Raw genomic sequence first — 26,858 nt, 5'->3', positions numbered from 1 at the left:
TTGAATCTGTGCTTCATTTATTTTTGTTCCTACTTGACCTTTGGGGTGGAATGGAAGGAATAGTCTTTCATAATGGAGTAATGCGGGCTTAGAAGTCAGCCAGACCTGCGTCATTTGTGTTTATCCTGGGAAAGGTCTCAGAGATTGCTCATCATTTAACATAGGGTGGACACAGCACTGGGCTTGGAGTTCTGGTCCAGAGCCTACTGGTTACAGGCTTTTGAACCTAACATACATCTTTTCTCTCTGAGTCCATTTGTTTCCCTTGTGGGTGGGAGAATCCCAGTCTCATGCATAGAGACACTCTCCTAATCGTCAAGGTGTGTGTCCAGCAAGGTTAGTACAATGCCTGGCATGCAGGAAGTGCTCAGAACACAGTCAAACAGAATGATTAATGGTCACCAGGGACTGAGAGGACAGAAAACGGGGAGTGACTGATTAGTGGATATCAGCTTTCTTGTGGAATGACAAAAATGCTCTGGGGCTAGATATCAGTGATGATTGCACAATGTTCTTAATGTACTGAATAGCATACCAGTATAACGTGATTAAAATGGGAGAGTGGGGATATAGTTCAGGGGTAAAACATTTGTCTATCATGTATGAGGTCCTGGGTTTGAACCTCACACCTCAAAAACAAGATTAAAACAGTTTATATTACACATATTTTACCACAATAAAAGATGAATGACAGTAGTTGTTCCCTGCATTTATACCCCACGGGGTAAGATGGAGGAAGAGCCTAGGACCAGTCAGGAATTCCTCCCATGAGAACAAGAACTGAGAATCAAGACAAGGGTTGGCATTGTGGTGGGGAACACAGAGCCTCGGTCAGTAGGTGTCACTGGTCATGGCTAGAAGGGAAGGAGAACAGATCCGGGATCAGTGGGTGTCCCTGGTGGTGGCTGGAAGAGAGGGGCAGCAGCGCAGAGGAATAAGAAAACAAATGGCATCACTCTCCAGACTCCAGAGAACCAGCTGTGCTCGGTGAACTTTGCCATGGTCGTCTTGGTTGTGCAGACTGCAAGTCACAGATCGGAAGGAGATAGCAGGCCTGGAAGAAATGAGTCATGGGAGAGGAAAGGACCGTCACTCACCCACTGGGGAAAGCACAACCACAAGGCAGCACGATATGGAACCCAGAGTTCCCTCTGAATCCTCTGGAAATGACTAACATTTCCAGTGCCTGCCACATCTCAGCTCTGTCTGGTCTCCCATTCCCCACTGAACTCTGCTCTTGGATGGCTGAGTGAGAGACGCAGATGGGACAAGCGCACTTTGGAAATGTGACAGCTGCCCATCAGACTGCTGCCATCCCTCCCCACTTTCTGTGTGTGTGTGTGTGTGTGTGTGTGTGTGTGTGTGTGTGTGTGTGTGTTCATATGTAAGTGCAATCATCTGTGTCTTATGATGCTTGTGTGGAGTCAGAGGACAACGTCAAGGGTGGTCCTCACCCTCCACCTCGTTTGAGATGGTTTTGTGCTGTTGAACACTGTGTCCGTCAAGCTCATCCATCTGAAAGCATCTACGGGTCCTTCTGTCTCCATCTCCACCTTCCATCTAGTCACAGACTCTCCATCTCTACTGTACCTGGCTTTTCACCGGTTCTGGGGATCTGAACTTAGGTTCTAGCTATTGTATGACAAGCACCTTAACTTTGGAACCATCTCCCAGCCCCACTTTGCTTGTCTTTTCCAAAATTTGTCATGAAACAGAGAAGCCGTGCTCATTGTCCTGTTCCTAATGCTGTCAGGAGGAGTCCCTGTAGCAGGAAATGAAGCACAGCCTCAGAGCAGACTCCCGGTAAGCACAGGCTCTTTTCCCTCAGAGAATCCATTTTCTCTTTCCACCAGCCCACAAAGCAGGAGAGAATGTGGAAGTAGACAGTGGTTAAAGGAAGGATCCACCCATGTTAAGTGAGCACAAGAGATAACTTTTTAAAGTAATGGCTTTATTCATAACTTTTCTGGGAATAGAAACAGCATAAATGGCCATCGGCAGGTGATTATAAGTGTACACATTAAATATTTACACAGCCAAACAGACACCCATGAGAAAAAAAAAGCCAGGCATACATTAAAAGAACATAACCACGTGGTAATATTCAAATGATATTAATAAGTAGTCAAAACTAACTACCATGATAGGCATCAGAATAGCAGTTAGCTTTGGGGTGTTCCTAACCACACTGGAGCACAGTAGACAGCTCTAGAAGGCTGAAAACCTGCTACATCTTGATATCCTTGGTCCTTACATGTATAGGAAGCTCATCGATGTGTGTGTGTGTGGGCTTGGCATATTATATGTCATACTACAATGGACAGGGGTGGGAAGTGGAGACCTGCTACGGATGTCTCCAAGTTGCCCTCAGACCCAAAATACCAAGCCTGCAGTTGTGCAAATGGCTTACATATACACTTAACAAAAAGTGTAAAGACAGAGAGCCAAAGCAATACTTAGCCAAGTCTAGGGATGAAATCATTTCAAATAAAACCAGAGAATGGGTAGTGAGAGGGGAAATAACCTATTGCATTCCCACAAGTGACTTGTTTTTTCTCTTACTTTTTTTTTTCAATGTTGCTTATAGCTGGTGAGATGGTTGGATAAGTAAAGGAGCTTACTGAGAAAGCATGGTGACCTGTGTCTCATTCCCAAATCCCATGAAGAAGAAAACCAACTCCTGAAAGTTGTTCTCTGACCTCCACATAAACACCTTTAGTATGCACGTGGCTGTGCTCACTCACATGCCCACACATACATGCAATAGTAAGGTTTAATATGTAAATTTATTTTGTGTACATGTGTATATTGTGTGAGAGAGCGCTCACATACCACAGAATGTATGAGAAAGTTAAAGGACAACTTCAGGGGGCAGTCTACACTTCCACCTTGTTTTTGAGGCAGGGTCTCTTCATTAGCCACTGCTGCACATTACCCCATATTAGCCAAACACTGAGGTTCGTGGTGGGGGTGTCTCACGCCTCCACAGCCAGGTGTGCTGGAACCACAGACATGTACCTCTCCTTCTGATGTGTTACATGGATTCTGAACAATGAACTAGGAACCTCAGGCTTACACAGCAGACATTTTACCCACTAAGTCATCTCCCTATCCTGAGTTCTTGTTGTACCTACTGTCACTCACACTGATTGTTTTAACTGAATCTCTTTGTATAGGAGGAGTGTGGTTAAGTGGGAAGGTGAGCCTATCTAATACATTGATACTTTTCATGTGCATGGTTAGTTGATGGACTACAGGCACTTCACAGTCTTCAGGGCTATGTTCACAGCTCTACTGAGCCATCCCTGACCAAGGTACCCTCTAATGGCCCCTGTAGTGTTCTAAGGATGGATATGGAGACAAAAAGCTGGGCACATTTCCAGCCATTGGGCTACTTTTTTCATCATGGGCAACTTCCCACATGATGAATACCTCCTCTCCAAGACCCAAGTCAGTCAAAAAATTCATTTCTTCACCCTCTATTAGAGCTGTATAAAGACATATAAGCCTGGCTCCAGCAATAAAATATGAAATGAGCATGACCATAACAGAGGAAACAAGCAACAGGCGCCACATAGAACCCATTTTATGGCAAGGAAATTGAGAGTAGCCGCCATCTCTCGGGGCCCCAAATGTAATATCAGATGCCAGCATCCTGTGGCATCTCAGAGGGTCCTTCTCCAGATCAGTGGTTGCTGTTCTTAGGCAAGAAGCTCCCCAGCTGATTCTGGTCCTGCCACTGTGTCTGTGAGGTATACGAGCCTATAATAATTTTTCCTTGTCTGGACTGGGGGCCCTAAATGAATTGACCAGTATAACAGCATCTCCCCAAGGGAAACAAACCCAACCAGGTACAAATTGTCATATAATACATACACAGGGAAAAGACTCCCCGTGTGGGGAAGTTGGCTCACACACTCTCTCACTGCTGTGTCCCCATCAAAATACCCAGTACATTAAGTAAGCAGCAGTTAGAGAAATAAACACTGCTCAGGAACAGGTAGCCAGCACATAGAGTGGAAGCATCCCCCAAGCCTCTGATGTTGACAAAAAAAAGCAAGATCAGGATTGGCACAGGGCCAAACCAGGAGAGGGGAGAGGGACTGGCTTCCAAGCTTTGCCCTGGCTCATATGGGACTAGCACATCACTTGGCCACATAACCAAGTAGGGTTATACCACCTACTTCACACTGTCATGATGACAATACAAAAGAATTGGGTGTGTGAAGTTGGCTTAAAGTACTGTGCTCTTATTCCCATCTGTCCCTTCTCCACTATAAGAAGATATCAACTTAATCAGATAGCAAAAATTGGATGCTACATCTCTAAAGTTTGGGATTTAGATATTCTAGTGAACAGACATAATCTGACAAAGGCAGGTTATGGCCCAAAGGGAAGGACAAAGCATCAAAGCTTCCTTGTCTTACATACAAGGGTAAGCTCCTGGGATGCCCTTGGAAAGTCTCATACCGAGTCTCTGGCCCACCTAGCCTGTGAGTGGGAGGAAAGCCTCATCAATGTTAACTTTCAGGTTAGACTTAAGAGATATGCATAGCAAGCAACTTTGGAAAGAGAATTTTATTAGCTTCATGAGAAACAGCTGCCACGAGCAAAGACCTGGATGGGGATAGAACTGTGGTGGCTTCCAACCAAGGTCATAGACGCGTCCACCCGTTCCCTCCACATCTTTGGAAAAAGTCTAACTGTGGTTCCCAAGAACACCTTACTGCCTTGCCCTCTGGCATAGACACAGACTTTGGCAAGGCAATCCTTGCTGGACATTTGGTTCTTCTGTTCTGTGTCCATTTCACTGAACAGGAAAATGAACCGATTCCACATTCTAGACATTCAAGTCGGGAATGTTTTGGCCCATGTTATAGATCATTGACCAGGAACAGGACCTTCTGAGTCACCTGTCAGATAGTCAACATTCTGAAGGAGCCTCCAGATTCTAAGAAGAAAATTAATAACCCCATTAGCTTTCAAGGGATTTGTTAAGGAGTTCTACATCCTAAAGTGTTTTTGTTTGTTTGTTTGTTTGTTTGTTTGTTTGTTTTGAGAAAGACTCTCACTTATGCAGCCATGACTGGCCTAGAACTCACAGAGATCCAACTGCCTTCTCCCAAATTCTGGGATTAAGGTGTGTGCAACCACACCCTGCCCTATAATATAAAGTTTGAAGCCTATATTCCAAATCAACCAGAAATCTGACTTTCTGGGTTGCCAACAAGGAACCAAGTTCTAAAAAGCCAGACAAAACCACTCCTAACTTTCCTAGTTAACAAAGAATTTAGCATCCTAAAATGGCAAAATCACAATATTCGAGGCAAGGGTGAGACCCAAAGTTCCAAACTGTCAGCATCAGCTCTCACGATGCCAAGCCAGGAAACCCACATCAAGGAGTGTCTTCCTCGGGAACGAAACTCCTTCCTCCAGAAGACTGCTTCCCAGCCCCCTCAGAGCTCAGTGGATGGTCTCACTAAGACAGACCCATCATCTTCAGGGTAATCTGGCACACGAAAGGAAACATAGGGACAGGTCTTGGTGTTGAGGCAGACCAGTTTCTTCAGTGAGGCTGTGTTGACAATGTTGAAGCCCACGTCACCGCCGAATGTGCTGGGTTTCCAGTACTCTGGAGAACAGATGGGATTTCCTAGGAGGCCCTTGAGGGAAAAAGGAGCCCCCATCTCTATCATACTCTCCCCAAAGATGGAGTTGGGCTGGCACTTCTCCAGCATTAGCCCTGGGTAGAACTCTAAAGCATCAATGTCACCATACAGGTCCTCCAACTCAGCAGCCATCTCCTTCTCTCCTGTGGAGCAAGAGGATATAGTCACTCACAATTTTGTTAAGACTGACCTGGAGATGGAAGCTTCTAGATTCAGTTTGTCTCTGGGGATGACAGAGACAACAAAAGAACAATTTGAGCAACTGGAGGAAGTGTCCTAAAATTTGACCCTGCCACCATCAGGGAATAGTCAGGAAAGAAAGAATAAACAGGCCCTTCAACCTGGACTATGTGGCAACAAAAGAGGGCAGAGGTCTAGATCTGCCCCCAAATAGCTTGTGACCCTCAAGCAATTCACCCCATTCTCTGGATTTAATTCTTGGGCCATCATAACACAAAGAAAACAGCCTATCTTGATCCCCTCAAGTACGATCTCAAGTCCTTACTTATTCCCAGGCCCTATTATCCTAGATATCTCTCTCTCTCTCTCTCTCTCTCTCTCTCTCTCTCTCTCTCTCTCTCTCTCTCTCTCTGTGTGTGTGTGTGTGTGTGTGTGTGTGTGTGTGTGTGTATGTGTTCAAGTTGACACAGGTATTCAGAGCCAGTGTGCTCTATACTCCTTGGAATCCATTTTCATGAGAGTTCTTAAGACTGTTGTTCCAGGACCATGGGAAGCTCATCTAGTGATCCCAGGATCTGTTCCATTCTGTGACAATTGCATGTCTACAGGTGATGGACATGTGAGACAGAAGGAGAGACAGTCATGGACTTCTCCATTATTTCCTCAAACCCATTCTCCTATGGGGTATAAGGTCACACCAGTGGAGACAAGAGGGCTCTAACTGAACTGCCCAACATCTGGGAAAATTTGGGGAAAAGAAGAAAGGGGGAAGGAGAGAGAAAAGAGATCTTTTAAGACCTATTTTATTTTTATTATATATCTCTCTGTGTGGGCATGTTCGTGTGAGTCAGGTGCCTGTGTCAGCCAGGGGTATTGGATCCCATTAAGAGGAATTAAAGACAACTGTGAGCTTCCTAAGATAGGTCTGGAATTCATCCTTGAACTCAGGACCTCTGCAAGAGCAGTTTGTACTCTTAACTGATGAGCCATTAATCCAGTCCCCTGCATACAAATTCTTGAACATGACCTCCAGGAGAAACATTTGGATTTGTGTGCATACGTGTGTGTGTGTGTGTGTGTGTGTGTGTGTGTGTGTTTGTGTATATAAGTATGTATAAGTGTGTGTGAGTGTGCATATGTTTGTATATATGAGTGCATCTGTAGGTGTAAATATGTGTATGTATATTTGTAGGTGTAAATATGTGTGAGAGTATTATGAGATTGTATGCATGTATGTTTATGTGTGAGTATGTGAGTGTGTATGTATATTTGTGTGTATGTGTAAGTGTGTGTGTGTGCTTTGTTTTGTTTTGTTTTGTCAAGAGGGTTAAGCCAAGGACCTCTTTGTGCTGGGCAAGTTCTCAACCACTGAACCACAGCTTCCCCCACCAACCAGATACTTCTATCATCTCTTCTAGTGCTTAGGAACCAGTTAAACAGGACACAACCCAAGACTTCAGCATCCTAGATCCCAGTGCAGTGACGACCTCCCTTTGCTACCTAGAACCTCCCAAGACAAGCCGTTTGCTCCACCACATCTGTGACTATCCTCCCAGAGAGGTACCTACTTTTCTCACCTCTGTCCTTCTATCCTCCCTTGCCATACCTTAAGTGCCTCTCCCTCCCTCTTTCTTCCACCTGGAAAATTCCTGTGTATCCCTCACACCCACCTGGAAGGTGGTGTCTCTGACCAAGTAGGCCATTTTCAACATTCACTGTCTTCCCTGACAATGCTCAACCACACAGCACTGGCCACCTGCATCATCTCAGTTTCTCTCCTTATGAACTCCTTCACTTTCTGAACATGCCTCAAGGGTAGAGACTGTGACCAGAATGCAGCTACCCACCTGTGAGCTCCTGGAAAGAGGTGTAAGGCTTCAAGCCAAACCTCTTTCGGTATTCATTGAAGGGCTGTAGACGCAGCTCCCGGGACTCCTTGATGATATCCATGGCCACATGCAGAACATGGTAGTCAAAGTTCCTACCCCCACCAATCTGCAAGAGATTAGCACACTGTCAGTCTGAGGCCAAACTCTTACACTGTTCTGTATAAGGTCTAAGAGAAGAACTCCAAGGCTCCAGTTCTTTCTGAACCAGAACAGACAATGTGGCGTAGCTCAGCAATTGTGATGTTATAACCTGGCTCTAGCCCTACCCTGTCATTTTCACTCGGAGACCCACAGTGTTCCGCTTCCTCAACAATGAAATTTGCAGCGCTCTACTCTCTAGAAACTCAGAGTCCTTGGAGTCACAGCAACAGGTAGTTTCATCTTTACTGAAAGAAAAAAATGTCCCTGTGAAAATGAAGACTCCAGATCCCCAGGGCCTATTAACCAGCCTGCCTAGCTCACGAGGCAAGCTCCAGGCCACATAAAAAAGAGATCCTGTCTGAGAAGCAAGGTGGACAGCTCCTCAAGAGTGGTACACACAGCTTAACACACACACACACACACACACACACACACACACACGCCCATAAAAGGTCATAATAACTAAGGAATGTCAGTTTTAAGGAAGTACTATTTCTCCTGAAATAATCATGTTAATGCTTACGGTGGAGATCTGTCTTGATAGGACAAGTATAGTTGAACAGGAAAGAAAAACATAGCAGAGATGAAATCATACCGCTCAGAGCAAAGCAAGCTTGGAACTGTGTGCAGAGTGTGGTTCCAGCCCCAGCTTTACCCATTCCAAGCTGTGTGGCTAGACTTGTGCCCCTCTGATACACTGAAGTCTAACCTGCAGCACCCACAATCGTGACCTTAGGTGAAAATAGTCTCATTGCATTGGTGGCTTAGCCATACACACGTCCTATCACCCACGGGCAATTACAATCTGATAATATTCAATGGAAAATTCCAGAAACAAAAATTTCCTAAGTTTTAAATTGCATGCTATTCTGAGTAGCGTGATGAAATCTAATGAGGACTCTCTCAATCCTGCCCAGGATGTGAATCATCCCTCTGTCCGGCATGTCTGCACTGCACAAGCTCCCTGGTTTGTCAATCACCGAGCATCTGTTAGTTATCAAGTCAATCGTCCTGATAACTGAGGGCTACACCCAGCTAACCCTTACACAGTAAAGTAAATATCACACACCTATATCACTGATCACAGCCCATGTCCTCACATAGACACAATATCAATTCACTTCTTCCCAAGAGAGATGACTAGAGTATACCACTGAGAAAAACCACATTACATACTTTACTATAGAAAACTGTTTTACAATTATTACTATGTCTCTTACTAATTTATAAGTTAATTTAACCCAATTTATAAATTTAGTTTTATAAATTAAACTTCACCACAGTTTTTATGTATAGGAATAAAAGCATATATATGGTTTAGTGCTCTACCATTTCAAACATCTGGGATATCTTAGAATGTATTCCCTATGAATAAAAGAACTATATAGTCTTCATGGGTGTAGGCAAAATAATAAAGTCATGCTTTATTAGGAAAGATCTTAATCTAAGAAGTGATACCTTGTTTGTTTGTGTTTGGTTTTTGAGACAGGTTCTCATGTGACCCAGCCATGGAACTAGAATGACATTGAACTCCTGATCCCCTTCCCCTCACCTCCAGAGTGCTGGGATTAGAGGGGTGCACCTTGTGCCCAACCTAGCAGTCCCTTTTAAATGATACTAGAGACAGAGAAGACAAGGTGATGGATGTAGACAGCTGAGTGACCCTTCTACAAGCCAAGAAATTGTGGGATCCCAGTGGGGAAGATAAGCAACAGGTGCCCCATTAGAACCCCCAGAGAGTGTTAGCATGGCCCTGCTGCCACCTAACCATGAGAGAATATGTCTCCGTTACATCTCTGTTACCTGAAGCCACCAGCTCTGAGGAATTTTGTTGGAAACCCCCGGCACACAAACACAAGGACAGACTAAGTTTGTGTTTCCTCCTATGCAAAGATAGGGAAAGTGAGAGCATCCTTCTGATATGGTTGTGGTAAAATAAAGGAGATGAAGGAGCAAAGCAGTGTCACAGGGCGGTTCCATGGCAACATCCCCAGACAGTAGCCATGCACGATGATCATTATTAGAGAAAGCCCTGCTTTGTCCTCGCTGTTCCTTTTGGGAGTTAGCACCTGCTATCTCCTGACAATTTCAAAACCCAAACCTTTCACATACTCCACAGTCACACAGCCCCACACAAAGCCTACTATCTCTCCTCACATACATGTTGCCACAGAGAGCAGAGGGCACAAAACCTGCCAACAAGCTAATACTAATTACGGTCAAATTACCAGCAGAAAAATCTAAATCCACTAGGTACCACAGCTTCCTAACAAGGCTGAGAGACAAGGATGAGAGAGAAGCAGAGGGCTGAAGATGAGAAAGGGGTCCAGAGTGCTGGGGTGAAGAAAGGGGTGCTTCCAACCATAAGGAAGGAGGAATTTCATAGGGGGTTGGCTAGAAAACCTAAGGAAGTGTATTAGTTTGCCAGGATTCAACATAGGTGCCTTAATAAACAGAAACATATTCCTTCCTTCACACTGAGCAGGCTGGAGAGTCTGGGGCCTGTCTCCCTCTGAAGCACATCTCTTCGGCCTGTAAATGGCCACTTCCTCCCTGTGCCTTCATGTGGGTTTTCTTTTTTTTTTTAAACGACTTTATTTTACAAAACAAAGATAAATGTACAGATTTTAAACATTTTTTGCTTGAAATTATACTTTTTTGTCAGTACTGTTTTTTCAGACATTAAAATAATTTTTCACATAAAACCATGTGAATATATTTTTTTTTTAGTCAGTACTTGATTTTTTTCAAGGGCCCGACAGTACGCATTGAAAACCATGTGGGTTTTCTTAATCTTCTTGTCTTACAAAGACATCAATCATACTGGATTAGGGCCCACCCCAGTTTCCTAATTAGTCTTAATTGTCTCTTTAAAAGATACCTTCAAATGTTTTTCTGAGGTCTTCAGGGCTAGGATCATAGCATATTACTTTGGGGGATGACAATTGAGCTGATAGGAATTTTTTTGAATGTGGGATTCAAAAAAAAAGTATTTCATGAAGGCACTTTCATGTATATTAGCACATCCTAAAAGGGTTCTCCTGTCCTTCAGAGGCTATGCCCTCTGACCCCAGGCCTTTGTGCATGCCATCTTCTCCATATGGAACAAGATCAGCCCCTATCACCAGCACCGCTGCTCTCCATGGGAAATGCCTGTCCATCTTTACCATCTCTGCTTTACTGTCACCCTAACGCTCAACTCTGGCTCACAGAGTTGACAGGATGCCATGGCTTTCTATTCTATGGTCCTCAACATAGTCTTAGAATTCTGGGGACATTAGAAAGCACTTGCCATGGTCCCTTATACACAGCAAGCACTCAAATGATGCCAGCTGTCACAGGACAGCTTCTCTTCTACAGGGTGAATGCTAAAGGGACAGAGACCGAGAACCACATCAGTCTTCTTCATCGCCATATATATCCCACGCATCTGGATATAGCCTGTGCTATGCATTATTCTGGAAGTTTCTATTATAAGCAATTGCTCCTCAAATGGTGGCGCTACTGGGGGTGCTTTGGAGCCTTTAGAAGACGAGGCCAAGCTGAAGCAAGTGGGTCACTAGAAAGCAGCCTTTGCCCCTGGTTCCCTTCCCATCTCGTCGTCTCCTGCTCTGCTGTGATGTGAACAGCCTCTGCCTTGAGCTCCTGCTGCCATACGCAGACTGGGCCACTCTGCCATGGTCTCCTCACTGTGACTGACCGTAATGCCCCTGAAACTGTGAGCCAAACCCTTTCTTCTTTGAGTCGTTTCTGTCATTGTAACATGAAACATCAAACCTGGTACTGTCACCTAAATGAGAGAATTCATAAAGGGATATTTCCGACCACCTGTAGAAGTGACACTGTGTTCGTTCCACAGATGAAGAAACTGGGGTTTGGACCAGGTCTGTTGTATCCCAGAACCCACCCCTGTCGCCTCTGCTCCTCTGAAGCTTACCCGGCCAGCCTTCTGGCGAGAGAAGGCATCCACCAGTGCCTCAACACCATAGTCCACCAGCATAGAAGTGTTAAATAAAAACTGCTCATAGCTGTACTCTTGTGAGCCCACTTGGAAGGAATTGGGCATGAGCGGATGCCAGTGATAGAGATGGTTGAATTCCAGGGCGATGCGGTTGCTATACTGGAACTGGGCTCGGAACAGCAGCTCCGGGTCAAACTTGAGCTGCAGGAAATAACCACTCAAGTGCTGCACATACTCCTCAATGACAATTTTGATTGTTTCCCCTGCAGGGGGAATAGGGGAGGAGAGGGGAGATAGGAAACAAGGTCAGTAGAGTTCCGTACATGGGAAATGAACAGATAGCAAAAAGTGCTTGCTTTCGTCTCCTTCCTAGTGCTGGTGTTCATTTATTCCCCTTGGTCACTTCTGCTTTGTGTTCTTGTAAGGGGATGTGAAAACAGAACTGTCTCAGGCCTGAATGACAGAACCAGACAAGGGCACTGCTGCTTCCAAGGGAGACCTTGGACACAGGAAAGGAGTCATCCAAGAACTGGTTTCCAGGAGCTAGAGAGAAATAGCTAAAAGGTTAAGAGCACTGGCTGCTCGTCCCAGGGACCCACATTCAATTCCCAGCACCCACATGGTGGCTCACAACCATCTGTGACTCCAGTTCAAGGGGATCTGATGCATTCTTCAGAGCTCCATGGGCACCAGCCATTCACATGATACACTGATACATATGAAGGCCAAAATAAAAAATAATTAAAAGAAAAAGAACCCAACCCTGAGGTAGCCCTTCCTCCTACAGACCATGACAAGGGACTGGAGAAGTCATGAATGGTATCACAATCCTGTAAACCCAGAGCTTGGGGGTGTAGGAGGCGCTGAGGCAGGAGAGTTGCAAAGTTGATGCCAGGATGGCCTAAATAAAAAGACTTTGTCTCAAAAAAAATTAAGCTGAGAAACTCTGAAAGATATAAAAGCACAGTGTTGCATTAGTGAGAAATATTTCACTGAAGCCCTCAGTGAGAGATGAAGGCTTCAGAGAGCCCATCTGACAGCTGCTGTTACAGCCAAAGAAAGCCACACAGCTGGGGAGCCCAGCCCTGAGCATTCATTTAAATGTAATATATTTCTTATATGTTATCATATATGTCAGAATATCATGGGCAGGGGCTTCCCTTTAACCCCTTAGGAAGCAGCTACATACAAAGCAAACAGACAAAAAAGAAGTTTGAACATCCCAGAACAATATAAAAACTAGCCAGCTGGATAGTTAAAGGAAACTGTTATCTGGACCAATCAGCCAACAGATAAACTGGCTTCTTAGTAAACTGACCTGGAGCCACAGGACTTGCGGTTAGCAGAACTGGGCTCAAGTCCTAGCTTCTCAATATGTAGGCGTCTGCGGTTGAGTCAAGTTATCTGTCTCCCCAATGCTCACTTTCCTTGACTGTAAACTGTAGGCTGTGTTAATAGTCATGGGATTTCCATAAGACTATGGATCTGGTCATGTGAGTCGTGGACAGCAGAGGCATTTATGCTGTTGGCATGAGACTGACAGCCTAACTCTGATAACAGTGCCTTCACACACAGGGTGTTGGGCAACCTCTAGCCACAGACCTGGCCTCTCTGGTAAAGGTCTTTGAGGTACAGACTTCAGAAGAATCAGCCTGTCCACCCTTGGACTATTCTTATCCCCAGTGCCAGACTCTTCCAGAGCCGGTGAATTAGGCTCTATAATTGGAAGCAGCCATGCCCATTTGTGTCCAGAGGTAGTGATTCAGACAAAGAGAGCATGGTCTGGTTGGGGGTGTCAGGGTCCAGGCAGGAAACCGTCTGACATTTTAGGTTATGGACCCACCCCCGTAGGAGACACAAAAATATCTTGTCCTGAGTCACCTAGAATCTACCAAATTCTACTAAGGCTTAATAGACTGAAAGAAACTGGGGAGGGGGGTTCTGAGGGTGGGGTAAGCTGGGGTTTGACGCTGGTGTGTTAAGGACTCCAATGCCAAACTGGGTAAAGCACAAAGAGGAAGCAAATTAGGATTTGAGGTGGCAAATCAAATGTACTCAGAGCCTTCTTCCCTCTAGGTCTCATAGCAAATCCTCCCATCAACACATGCCGGAACTGAAGCCACTGAAGACCTGGGCCTGAGGTCTTAGCCACCAGTGGCTGACTGTCCCTCTAACCAATGTGACCACATTGGCTAAATCTCTTTTTTTTTCTTCTTTCTTTCTTTCTTTCTTTCTTTCTTTCTTTCTTTCATCCTGTTTTTCACTATTACGTTGCTTGTATTTTAATTTGTTTACTGAGTATGGGTAGCTTAACCTGGCTCAGGCTCAGACTGTGGTTGTCTAGGTTCAGTAACACCAGGGTCCTAAATTACCTGCCTCCCCACTTCTCAGGGCATATGCTGACCTATAAGGATGAGGCGAGTGGTCTGGAAGAGTTGCTCATCGTCCCACGTGGGATGCTCCTCCTTCAGCAGGTCACACACGCGGTTATGCTCACGCAGCCAGATGGTGGAGAGGAGCATCAGCCCCGGAAGCAGCCCAAACACCTCCTGACCCACGGCCATCTGCTTTTCTGGCGGGACACCTGGTGGGTAGCGCATCAACACGGACGCCTGTTCCACGGAAGGTGGGTACACCTCTCCGTCCAGCACCTGTGGGATGAGGCCGCCCGGCAACCTGACTCCAGCCCTCCTCCAAGATCCCTCTTGGAGCTCTCCACAGTCGGCTTCCACGGTCCAGCTTTACTACCTCAGCTCTGGCCCACCTCCCTGCTGCTCCCTAAATGCCTGCCTTGCCCTTACCTCTTGGGTGCACAGCAATCAGTATACCCTTTTAAAGAGAAGGGGAAGAAAGAGAGGGAGGGACAAGGGGGCAGGGAGAGGGATGGAGGTGGCTGGAATTACCCACAGTAGCTCTCCTCCTCCCCAGATATCACTTATGAATCCCTGGATCTTCCTGCCTCCGAGCCTTCTCACAGCTAAACCCACTGTGGGGCAAGGAGAAGATGACCATGGTCCACTCTTGGCTTCCTCAATTCCACTGCAATGCTAACTTCCTAGGGCAGCAGTCCCAGCCTCCAGACCCTCTCTAATGGCACCGCTGGTTGGTGGCAGTTATCGCAAGAGTAATGAAGTAGATAGTGGTCTCTTCATCCATTCATGAAGTATACATACTACCAAGCTATATGCAAGTGCTGCTCTCTGCTCTGAAGATGCCCCGGTGACCTTTCTTTCCTTCATTTCTTTCAGGTTTCCAGAATCCAGTGTGGAAGCCACTGTGGCCCCAAGACCCCTCCAAATTTGACCGGGCTGAAGACCTCTATTTCATTTAGCTTAGAAAATCTAAACTTGATTTTGTTTTAAATTTTCCTTTTTAAGGTTTATCTTTGTATGTACATACATATGCATGCATGTATGTATGTATGTACCTATGTATGCATTTAGTTCTCCAGTGTACGGCCACGGAGGCCAGAAGTGGACATCAGACCGCTTAAGCTGGAGTTACAATAGTTGAGAACCTCCATGTGGATGACAGAAACCAAGGCCGGGTCCTCTGGGAGACCAGCCAGTGCTCTTAGCTGCTGACCCATTTCCCCAGCCCTGTAGTTTAAAATTTTTAAAGCTGGTGTTTCGGCTCTTGGGTATGTGGGTCTACTTATTCAATTACAAATTTTATGAAATCTAGAGAGAGCTGCCTCTAATGAAAACCTTTTAAATTTTTATTACATTTTTTTTCATTTATGTGTGCAGAGGCAAGAGCACCCTGGTATCCAAGCAAACCTGTGGCGGTCAGAGGATAACTTGCAGAAATCAGTTCTCTCCCAGGGATCAAACACTAGTTGTCAGATTTGCTGGCAAGTGCCATTACCAACCAGCTGAGACATCTTATCAGCCCAAGGAGAGTAGATTATTAAAATCCATCTTATCTGTTTACGTTTGTTACTGAAGCCACTAGGAAATTTGAATTACATATGAGGTTCACGCTATTGCTGGACAACTCTGGTTTACAAAAAAAAAAATCTCGCTACAGCTCATACCCTGACAGTCATGTACGTAACCCCTGATGTACTGTGGTCACCCATAGCCTGACAGTTATGTTTGTGAGCCCGATGCACTGTGGTTCACCCAAACCCTGACAGTCGTGTACGTGATGTTGGTCTGTGGTTCACCTGTTCCCTGGCATTCCCATATGCGAACCCTGATGGACTCTGGTCCCCTCATGGCAGGGCCCACGGCTAATATGGACACTGCTCAGTCACGTGTCTAGGTCCCATCATAGTGCTCATCCCAGGAAGTGGAACAGCTAAGTAAATGAAAGCATCCTGAGGAGGCCACAGAAATCCATTCCCTGTTAACTCCTCCCAGCCTTTACTCTCTGACCAATTCGCTTACCCAGACACCTTTATGAGAGAGAACAAGGGAGACCCTTCCCACTGTCCCACCCCCAAGCCAACACTACCTGGTACTTAAGTTTCCCATCCTTGAAGAGCCGCAGCTGATACTGTCGCTCCAGATTATCTCCATAAATGTGGCCAAGGTCTACCTGAGGTCAGAGAAAGGTCCCACTCAGATCACATGGATTCTGATGATAGCCTGCATGTGGCACCGAAGGACTCCCCCCCTGCACACTCACCCCGTGGCCTAAAGCCTTGGTAAAGCCAGGACCCATCTTTCCAGAAGTCTTGAAGAACTGGTGGGTGAAGTGTTGTGCAAAGAAAGCAAACATGATGTTGGTCCCCTGTGGGGCAGGAATGAACTCCCTTCTCAGCAGCAATCGTTGGGCCAGAAGCTGAACATCTGGTAACTGCTTCTTTCCTGGTTGGGGAGGTAGGAAAGAGTAGAGGATGCCTAGGTCTTGCTTGTACCTTCCTACCCTAGGGATCACTGAGCTCCCAAGAGTCCCCAGGCAAACTAGTCCAAGCAGGAAGGTCAGAGACTCCTCCTCAGAGCCAATCCTCCCTCCCCATAGGTGGTCTGAAACCTGCTCTGTCAAAAGAAAGACCTTGAAGTATTTGCCAAGGAAATTGTCTGGTATTTGGAATTCATTTTTAAGACCTCCATAATCCAGAACTGAGAAGGCCAAGGCAAGAACATCTCCAGTTAAAAGCCTGCCTGGGTTACACAGAGAGACTATGTCTCAAAACCATAAGGAGCCAGTGAGATGGCTCAGCAGATGAAAGCAGAGGCCTGATCACCTGAGCTCAAGCCCCCAAACCGACAGTAAGGTGATAGGAAAAATCAACTCCACAAAGTAGTCTTCTGGCGGGCACATGCGTGTGCACGCACACACACACACACACACACACACACTAATAATTTATTGATTTTAAATTTTAAAACCACCATTAGAAAATGAAAAGCGGAGTAGTGTGGTATGATGGGATAGGTATTTAATCCCAGAACTCAGGAGACAAAGCAGGCAGACCTCTGTGAGTTCAAGACCAACCTGGTCTACATGAAGCTCCAAACCACCTAGGGTTTCATAACAAGTCCAAAAAGTGGGGGTGGGGCTAGATGAAGTGAGGCTGGGTAAGCTGTGGGTAGTGCCTAAACTAGAACATGATTCTCCATCTGCTCCTTTCAACTTTTGGGTGCATTTTCAGCTTTCCCATAATAAGATAACAACAAAAAAAAAAAAAAAAACAGTTGTGGTCTGGGGAGATGGATCAGTGATTAAAAGCACTAGCAGCTTCTCCAGAGGACTTCTCACCACCTGCTCCTAACTATCCCTAACTCCAGGTCCAAGGAATCTAATGTCGTCTTCTGGCCTCTATAGATCCTATATACGCATAGCGCAAGAAATGCAGGCAAAACACTCATACACATAAAATAATAATCTATTTTTAAATTAAATATCATAGATTCCATGGCCCTGGAGGAAAATAACCTGTATTAAACAACTGGCGGTACTATTCGTTAACTGCATGAGCAGAGATAAGCCATCTCATCTACGAACCTCACTGTCTTCCTCTATAAGACAGGGTGATGCTATTTGACACAGTGGACCTGAGGAGCAGTGTGAAAGGATTTAAGCCCAACAGGGAACAAGTGTGTGGTCTTTCTCAGATCTGTGCTGTCTTGCTCCTATACCATGAACACGGACGTAGGCAGCATGCACCGCTGTGACTGTGTCCTGGTTAAAAAAAAAAATCAGTTGCAAATCTGGCTATAATTTACCTATTTTAAACAATGTCAGCCCAGACATTACAAAGCAAAAGGTCTTCCTTAATTATGTCCATGTTGGAGGAGCTGCTGCCTACTGCCCTCACAGAAAGAGGCAACAGGACTTTCTGCATCATGGTAAATCTGCACCATCCCACATGTGAAGTCCTGTGTTGAAGACTCCGGGTCAATAGATGTGGATTAAGATGGTCAGTTGGACTCCTCAGACAGGAATCACCCAGAAGAAAACTGAGGGAACAATATCTACCTTACACTTAGCCATCATTGGGAAGGATTGATCCCTGCAATGTTGCAAGGAATCAGCTATCTCGGTGGCATTGGCCGTACTTGGGGAACAGCAGGTAGTTGTGTGAATGAAAACCATCAATGTAACATCCTGGAGGACACACCTAAACTTCAGGGTGTGCAAAACTACAAGACTGTATGGGACTTGTGTTCAACAGCGACACCATGTGGCAGCAGGTGAGGCAGCAGCAGTGCTGAATTGTCCAGCCTGTCTGTCTATGGTGAATATGGTTGGTTCTGAACTGCACAAAAAGTCTCTTAACAGAGATGAGTAAGAAGAAGGCCCAGGAGGCCAAATGGTTCTTTGGAAACTGAAGAAAAAAAAGTGACACTCTTTATTCCCAACCTTGGTGGAGCCTGGAAATTACCAATGAAGCATCAAGCTGAGTTAGCACCCAGAACACAATACCCTACTCCTTCTTTCTTCCATTTCAGCTTCAAGTTACCACCCAACAGAAGCCCCTTTATCAGCACACAGGATAAAGTAGGCAGACACCCTGGGGTACCATGAGATCCGTAGTCAGACTCTGCCTTTGACTTTGTCACCTTAGGCAAGACCCTTAGCTGCCTTTTCTGCCTTTCCTTGGTCCTAGACATGCTGTCTTGCCTTGCTCCAACCATCTATGAAATGGGTCAGTAATGACTTTTCTGCCTGCTTTTCCAGAAGAGGAAAACTCAGGCCAGTTCCTTACCACAACCCCTTCCTTACCTTTGGTCCCCATGGGAGTGGGGCAGTCTTTGGGTACGGAGGGCAGGATACGAGTATAGTAGCTCAGATTGGAGAAAGACTCCCAGTTGATGTAGTCATGTGCTGAGTTGTAGGTTGGAGGGCTGGGGATAAGGTTGGACCGAACTGCAAAACAAAAATAACAACAGACTGTTCCCGCCTCAGTGACACCCTACTCCCCTGCCTCCACCTATGCCAGGCCTTGCTTTATCTGCCAATCATAGTTGTTCCATCCACTGCCTTTATCAAATGCCAAGTTCCCCAGATTAGAGGGACCAGCCCCATACCTACCTGTGAGTACCAGGCGCATGAGTATTTCTCGGATGAAGGTGGCATTCACAAACTCCCAGAACCAGTACCCGTGTGTCAGCAGGAAATGGGTAAACGAGGGGCTGGGTCGCAGGGAATTCCGAAGCCAGGTCCAGATGTCAGCTGCAGGAATGGTAGGAGCCACTGAGTCGGTCCCTTCTGGTAAGACCCACACTACCCACGGTGAGAGGATAGGGACCCAGCAAGAATCTATAGGAAGTACCATTAGGAGTGATGTCAAATGAGCCAGGACCCAAAATAGGACAAGGGACAAGGGACATGAAGAACTACCACAGGGTGGGAGTGGACCAAGAAAAGAGCTCACATGGGAGCTAGGATCAAAGACAGACACGGAGGGAAAAGAAGCCATGACCAGAGAAGAAGGCAGGAGTGGGGGCATAGAGAAGATCCTGGGAAGCGGGAGAGAGATGGGCTGGAGGCCTTACTCACGGATGGTACAGTTGGGGCCTGAGTAGCCCGTGCGAGTACAGTCACATTGGTAGTGGTCGAGGCCGAAGCGGACACAGACACCATGGTTCTGGCACGGATAGTAACAACAGGGGTTGACTGTGGATGAGAAACAGGTATTAGAGACACCCTCAAGTAGCCTCCTGACCTGACTTGCCCAACTCCTACACCAGAGACAAAAACCTCACCCTCTGCCCTGGATCTCCAGCCTAGCTCATGCTAGGGGCCCAGAGAAAGTTTTCCATCCCTCCCGGCTACCACTGAAGTGGTCAGGGAAGAGTCCAGGCCAAGCTGATGGTACTGAGGCTAGGAAACAGCTGATAAGACAATGTGCTATGGGCCCCACTTCCTGCCTTGGTATGGGAAAGTTTCTACCAGATGAGCACCAAGGTTGTGAGCCCCTAGGTATTAGAAACACAGAATCTGCCTAACCTTCCATTTCTGCAGAAGGGAGGGGACATGAGGCTTCATTAGGCCTATTTTGCAGATGAGGAATATAAGGCCAGAAAAGGCCACCAGGAAATGGTCGTATCAGGCCAAATGTCCTTCGCTCCACTTCCTCTCCACTCCGCCTCCCCAGGCTCGGCAATCAATTCCAGGAAAGAGGTTTCGCAGAACCAAGGATAAAGTACAAGAGACCAGGAGGGACATCCCAAGATCTCAGCTCCCCTGAAAAGTAGAGACTTGACCTAAGTGAAGTTGGGAGGTCTATACTCTAAGATCTTGAGGAAGTCAAACACAGAGAGATCATAAGAAGCCTTGCTGAAGAGAAATCTCCAGAGACAGTGGTGCACGAACTCTGCATCCACCCCCTTTCTCCCTACTCCCACCTCATAGAACCCCCAACAAGAAAAGTCCCTCCCTGTGTCTAAGCCCCATCCTTCTGACTGCCACCCTCTTTCTGTATCTCTCTGGCCTCAGAAACTCTTCAGCAATTAAGTTAAATAGTCATGCAATTCATCTAGATCCAGCCTGGCCATCATGAACTGCTCAGTCAGAGAAACTGAGGCTCAGAGAGAGAGAGAGAGAGAGAAAGAGAGAGAGAGAGAGAGAGAGAGAGAGAGAGAGAGTTCTCTTACTAAAAGCAGACCCAGGACTCCTGGCTCCTGGCAGGAGGCACCTTGATTTGGCTTTCACAGAAATGTCAGGAACCTTTCTGTGAACACGACTCTTTCTGGGCATAGAGCCAACAGCACAGGGAACTTTGACACTGTGTGCGAATGATGATTGGGGTCAAGAGGGTGGCAAGAAGTCAGAACAGCCTGGCATGAACTGACCAGTCATCAAGGAGGCCCGAATGGAAAGTCCTGAGCAACAGCCGCCTCCAGCCTGTGTCCTCACCTCAAAGCAGAGGCTCACCTCAGCGGTACAGCACCCTTCCTTCTGCCTCCAGGGGCCTCCAGATGTCCCCAAAAACCACCATCACCACACGCATACCAGCAGAAATCATACAGGCTATGCATGCAAATAGTTTTGCTTAAGCTCTGGTGACTTTGAACAACCCCACAATGGCATGTTTGTGATCTCTGGCAGAAGTATAGAAGAGAGAGGCCAGGGGGAAGAAAGCTGGACAAAGGGGGGGGGGGCTTTCCAAGCTGCCACAGGCAGATCTGGCAAGCAAGACCCAGGGATGAGACTTGTCAGGACCCCAGAAATCCGCATTCCCCAAATATGCCCCCCACTCAGCTAGTCACAGTTCCAGAAAGATCAAAGAGACCCGGTTCCATTTTCAGCCTACCAGGTCTGGGACTCCTCTGACCATCTGCTGGCCAAAGCTCAGCTCGTCTTGCTGTGAGCCACCACCACCACCTCTCACTCTGGCCTAGGGCTCTCTCTTCCCACTCTTACTACTCCAAGGGCAGGGGCAGAAGGAAGGGGCTCCTCGTGGTACCAGTTTCCTACCTCAGCAGAAGTCTCAAGGGGTCCTGAATCTCAAGGGGGCTACAGCAATGCTCCTTCACCCCCACCATTACCTAAACTACGTTTCTCCTTCACACATCTTCCAGCCTGCCCCCAAGGAATCCTGCTCTGCCCTCTGCCCAAGGCACTCCAAGTCCTCTCTGTTCTCCTCCCTGAGGGAAGGCCACACCTTCAGACACTCATCTCCCCACTAGGCTGGGCTCGTGAACTGGGCTTGGCCCCCAGCTTTCAGGGAAGCAGTGGTGACAGAAGCTTAGCAAAAGTGTGTGGATCTAATAAAATGTCACGTTGAGACTGGCCATCCCCTGATGGCAAGAGAGCGGCTTTCATCCTCCCAGCAGCACCGGGAGGCTAGCTGTGAGGCCTCCAGATGTTTCCAGGGTTTCATGCCCCGCCCCAATCCAAAAGAGGGCCCTCCCTCCCAACCAAACTGTGGCCAGCTTCCCCTCCCTCCTCCCCACTCTCTTTCCATAAACACCAGCTGCCCCGGGACAGGAAAAGTCCTCTTGGGCAGGGACAACAACCACAGGAGCTCAGGAATATGAAAGTGTGCAGAGAGGAGACCGGTGTCACTGGCCATGCAGACTGTGACAGTCAGACTGGGGAAACAGTGGCTGTCACTGACTGAGAATCCCCAGGGTGAATTTGTCTTCCAGCACCCAGCAGGAAGACATGCGAGCCTCCCACTGCACAAGGAGGAAGTCTAAGCTCAGAGAAGGCAAGAGGCTCACACGCAAGCCCCACAGCTTCCAGGCTGCAGAACCAAAATTTGACCCTCCTTCCCTCTCCCTGTTTGACTTAACCTGGGATGTCTAGGACTGGATTCAGGGGAAGAATACAACAGCAATGCTGATCCAAAGGCTAAAGATGTTGCTGTTTCTTCAAGGTGGGCTGTGAACAAGATGAAAGTGAGAGCCTGCTGCCTCAGCCTCCTGCCAGAAGCAGACCTCCAGACACTCAACAGGAAGGTTGTCCTTTCAGCCTAACTCCACCTCTGCGTGATCCCCATGGCAACCCAGTCTTCTACCCAGCAGAGGTGATCTCTCTACCAAAACCACCCAGCTCTCTGGCCAACAGAGAGGTCCTCTCTACAGAGACCACCTATCTCTCTTGATGGAACCCAGAAGCCACCAAAGAAGAGAACTAGGAGGTACAGGCACACAATCTAATCTACTTCCAGTGAGCCACCCTCAAGAACAAGTCAGCCACCAAGAAGAGTAGAGGAAAGATCAGCTCAGAACTGATGCCTTCCACACTTCGGGCCTTGTTTTCCTGTTTGTTCCATAGGCAGGTAGAGCGAGTATCTCAAAGGGGCTTCCTACCCTGTCCGAACCCAAAAGGAAGCCAAGCCGTGCCTCTACATCTTTCCCATCATTCCCCTACCCTCAGCACAAAACTCTGGAACCATTCCCACTGAGTGCCAGACACTTATGAAGCAGAACAATTGACACCCACTGTGGTGCCTGCAAACACACAGACCTGAAGGCCAAAGCAGCCAACCCTCATTCCCACAGATAATCCCTGAGCAAGAGTTTCTGGCTCTAAAACGCATCCATGGATTTGAGTAAGATGTCCTCCAGCCCAAAATTTGGGGATCTGGACTCACAGCCAAGCAGGGCATGGAACACCAAGTTCTCTGGGATGTATGGACAACATAGGGCAGAAGAGGCTGCACCCAAATCCCCTAAAAATAATATTTACAGAAGCTCCAGGAGGCTGGCGTCAAAGAGGAAAGCAAGCCTAAGTAGGCAGGCCTGGGTCCTCCTGACACCGTGTCTGTAGGCAGATCCAGGACAAACACCTCCATGGCAGGCCCAAGTAGCTGCCTATAGTAGGAAAATAAGGCCCTCCAGGTATACAGACCTAGCTGGGGCTGGAGATAGGAGCAACCAAGAAAGACACAGGGAGGCTCTGGCCTGTATTCAAGTCTCACCCCATGTGCTGGAGTCAGCCTAGCCTCAGGCTTAAAAGCCTGGCTCACAGCTCTACTCACCAGGCCATGCCCCCTCCCTGGGCACATAAATGGGCCTGGCATGCTGGTGCACATTTATATAATCTCAGCACTAGGGAGACAGACGCAAGTGGAGTTCTGTGAGTTCAAGACTAGCCTATACTACATAGTGAATTCCAGGACAGCAAGGGCTACAAAGAGAGACCCTATCTCTCTCTCTCTCTCTCTCTCTCTCTCTCTCTCTCTCTCTCTCTCTCTCACACACACACACACACACACACACACTGGAAGGTACATTTCCAGCACAGTCTTGAGCTCAAATAGGATGCCATCTCTCCCCTACCGAGAGGCAGAGGCCATCTTCCTTCAAAGCAGCCTGAAGACCCCAACCCATGATTCCTCACACAGGAGCAATACTCCCTCTTCGACATCCATAGACTTCTCACCCTTAGCCATGGCCTTCACCATCCTATGTAACAATCTGCTGGCACCTGTCTCCACCATCAGACTGTGGACTCCAGTGTCACTCTGGGCACCTACATCACTCCACATCAGACTGTGACCTCTGTGTCACCAGCCCCCAGCCAAAGGCTTGCATAGAAGAAGCCCTTGGGATGCAAAACAGAAAAATTTCCACTACAGCACATGCAATCTGACTATGGACAGAGGGGATACCATGGCTCCGGTCAGACGCAGCTTGGGCCATCAGTCATGCCTACTCCCTGGCTAAAGGGAGGATACCGAGCCAAACCAATGTCTAGAAGGGATGAACTTGAACACTTGTGGATTTCCTGGTAGAGCCTTGAGCTCCAAGCTGAACTCTACCCCCTTCCCTAAAAGATTCCCAGCAAGGAAGACAGGTATATGAATGCCAGGTCCTCACGGAGTGGAGGTGGGGTACGTAGGGTTAGATGAGAGCTGGGCTCATCCTAAAATTAAAAACCAGAATGCCCAGCATATTCAGCCTTGGCTCTGCCACTGTGGGGTCTCCAAAAAATGGCCCCACTTCCTCAGCCTCTCAAAGTTCTGATCTATAAAATAGACCTACCGCATCTCCCTCCCGCAAGACTACTGTGAGCACCAAAGAAAAAGGCACACACAGCTAATCTTGGAAAACTGTAGTGCTGGGTCAGAAATGCTTCCTTTCCAAAACCCAGACTGTCTACGTTCTAGCACAGGTGACCCCGGTTCTTCTTCTCACTCAAACCCCCTCCTCCAGGAAGCCTGCTGTGATTCTCAGTCCACTCTGTCCTCTGAGCTCCAAAGCCCTGTAGCATCACGCAGCAAGCCAGGACTCCTACTCCCTCCCTTTCCCTGACTGCCAATTTTTCTTGGCTCCATTTAACAGATGGGCATCCAAACTGGAGAGAGGAGAAGGAAAGGTGGGGAGCAAGGGAAGAGAAGATGGGGGAGAGTAAATTATTTTTCTTTCCTAGAACCGGCTTCTGCCCTGAGGGAGAGAAAAAGGACAGAATTGCAGGACAGAGTTCTCCGGAATAAGTGCAGGTATTGGGAGTATCTGGATTAGGCTGGTCCCGAGTTCAAACCCTAAGCCCACTATGCATTATGTGACTTGGGACTGTTATCGCACCTGCTGAGCCTCAGTTTCCTCGTTACTATGTCTCCTCTTCGCTATTCCCAGGATGATCTCCCCCCTTCCATATCACCGGTGGGAGTGATATGTTGAGCGTTAAGATCGACTCCCCAAAAGTTAGAGGCTAAAGAAAGGGAACTCACTTCCCCCTGCCTTCCCCTTGGCTTCTGCCGCTTCCTTCCTAAGGAGTCCCCACAGGAAACTGCTGGGTTCTGGGGAAGACGTGGGGGGAAGGGGAGGGGATACGGAGGCTGCTTGGAAAGTCGGACCACAGAACAGGTGAGAAGTTAAAGAACTAGTTCCTGCTCCCCCTGCCGGCTTGGCATCTCAGTTGGCTGTGGGCCAGAGAGATCCTAGGTAGGCCCTAGCCAGTGGCAACACCCCTGGAGGTCTCCAGGAACCCCCTATCCCATAAACTTAACATTTTAATCCCTGCACCGCAAGCAGAGAGGGGAATCAGGGGGTCTCTATGGAAGGAAGAAAAGGGAGATGGACCAAGTCCATGGCACAGGACTTGGGATCTTCACGGACATCCAGGGGGCCACCTACCTGGTGAGGGCTGCCCAGGGTCTGCGAGCAGTACCGGGGGTGGCGGCAGCAGCAGCAGGAGCAGCAGTAGGGGAAACTGGAGCGAGAGACTCCTTCCTGCGGAGGGAAGAGAGAGTTGAGGCTGGCGTTTAAGGCTCCGCCTGCAGGCCACCAAATTCCGGGGCGCGTGGGGGCACCGCTGGGGTCGGACTCACGACTCATGACTTTGGGAGTGGATGGATGTGCAACGCCAACGGCTGACTCCTCCAGTGCAACTCCAGCACTGCCCCAGCACCGGCGGGTCCCCTCCCACCCATTCCACGGCTCCACCCCCACTCCTCCCTCCAGTTGTCACCTCTGACAGGCCGACCGCCGACTTCCTCTGCTCCAGCCTTAACCAAGACGTTTTATTAATTGCTACGTGGTGACCGCTGAGACCGTCACTCGCGATCCTTGAGACGCAAGACCTTTTTACAGTGCCAGAAATGCATCCATCTGGTACACAGTAAACTGAGGTTCTCTGAGGATGGGCACGAAGGAGGACAGGGCTTGGGGGCAGAACAAATGGTGGAAGGGGCTGGTTTGAACCACAGCTTGCAGAGGATGAGAAGCAAGGAGGTGAGAAGCCACGCAGTGCAGCCCAGCCTGCACACAGAGTGCATGGAAAACATACTTCTGCCACTCTTGCAAGCCAACACTTCCTTCCCGCACCCTGGGCTCTCCTAGGTCAGACAGGAGGAGCTGTAATTTACATTCTGAATACACAGCCTGCCAGTTGGCTCACCTTCGATGAGGTACATGCTAGCCTTTGCTGGTCCTCGGTGTACTTATTTATAAAATGGACATGTAAAACCACCCTAGGCGGGGGCTGGAGGGATACCCAGGGGACCCCTACCTGCTTAAAGAAGAAAGGTAGAGGGAAGTGGGGGATTGATTGTGGGAGGGGTGACCAGGAGGGGGCAGTGAATAGGATGTAAAGTGAGTAAGTAAAATATAAAATTAAAATTTTTTAATTTAATTAAAGAATACATATAAAGTAGATATTAAAACATAT

At 47.6% G+C, this 26,858-nt stretch overlaps 1 protein-coding gene across 1 annotated transcript; it reads right to left on the bottom strand.

Annotated features, from left to right (window-relative positions):
* Positions 1-4,103: 4,103 nt before the first annotated feature.
* PTGS1 (prostaglandin-endoperoxide synthase 1) lies at positions 4,104-26,098 on the bottom strand. Its single transcript, XM_080927273.1, has 11 exons — positions 26,020-26,098; positions 25,826-25,921; positions 19,794-19,910; positions 19,326-19,466; positions 19,017-19,160; positions 16,473-16,654; positions 16,299-16,382; positions 14,245-14,491; positions 11,817-12,103; positions 7,697-7,844; positions 4,104-5,812 (listed from the first exon to the last, which is right to left on the bottom strand). Exons 1-11 carry the CDS (start codon positions 26,024-26,026, stop codon positions 5,457-5,459), a joined length of 1,809 nt encoding a protein of 602 aa, XP_080783399.1. The 5' UTR covers positions 26,027-26,098; the 3' UTR covers positions 4,104-5,456.
* Between the last annotated feature and the right edge of the window lie 760 nt (positions 26,099-26,858).

Source organism: Micromys minutus (assembly GCF_963924665.1).
Source record: "Micromys minutus genome assembly, chromosome: 13".
Lineage (NCBI taxonomy): Eukaryota > Metazoa > Chordata > Mammalia > Rodentia > Muridae > Micromys > Micromys minutus.
The sequence above is the reverse complement of the archived record's forward strand: the minus strand, read 5'-3'. Positions and strand labels throughout refer to the sequence as shown.

What these genes read in the sequence shown, in the direction of transcription:
- PTGS1 (XM_080927273.1), bottom strand. An exon ending in CACTCCCATGGGGACCAAAG is followed by an intron (nt 16,655 to 19,016) that starts GTAAGGAAGGGG and finishes CTCCCCAACCAG; the next exon opens with GAAAGAAGCAGTTACCAGAT. An exon ending in CTCTTTCCAGGAGCTCACAG is followed by an intron (nt 5,813 to 7,696) that starts GTGGGTAGCTGC and finishes CTTGCTCCACAG; the next exon opens with GAGAGAAGGAGATGGCTGCT.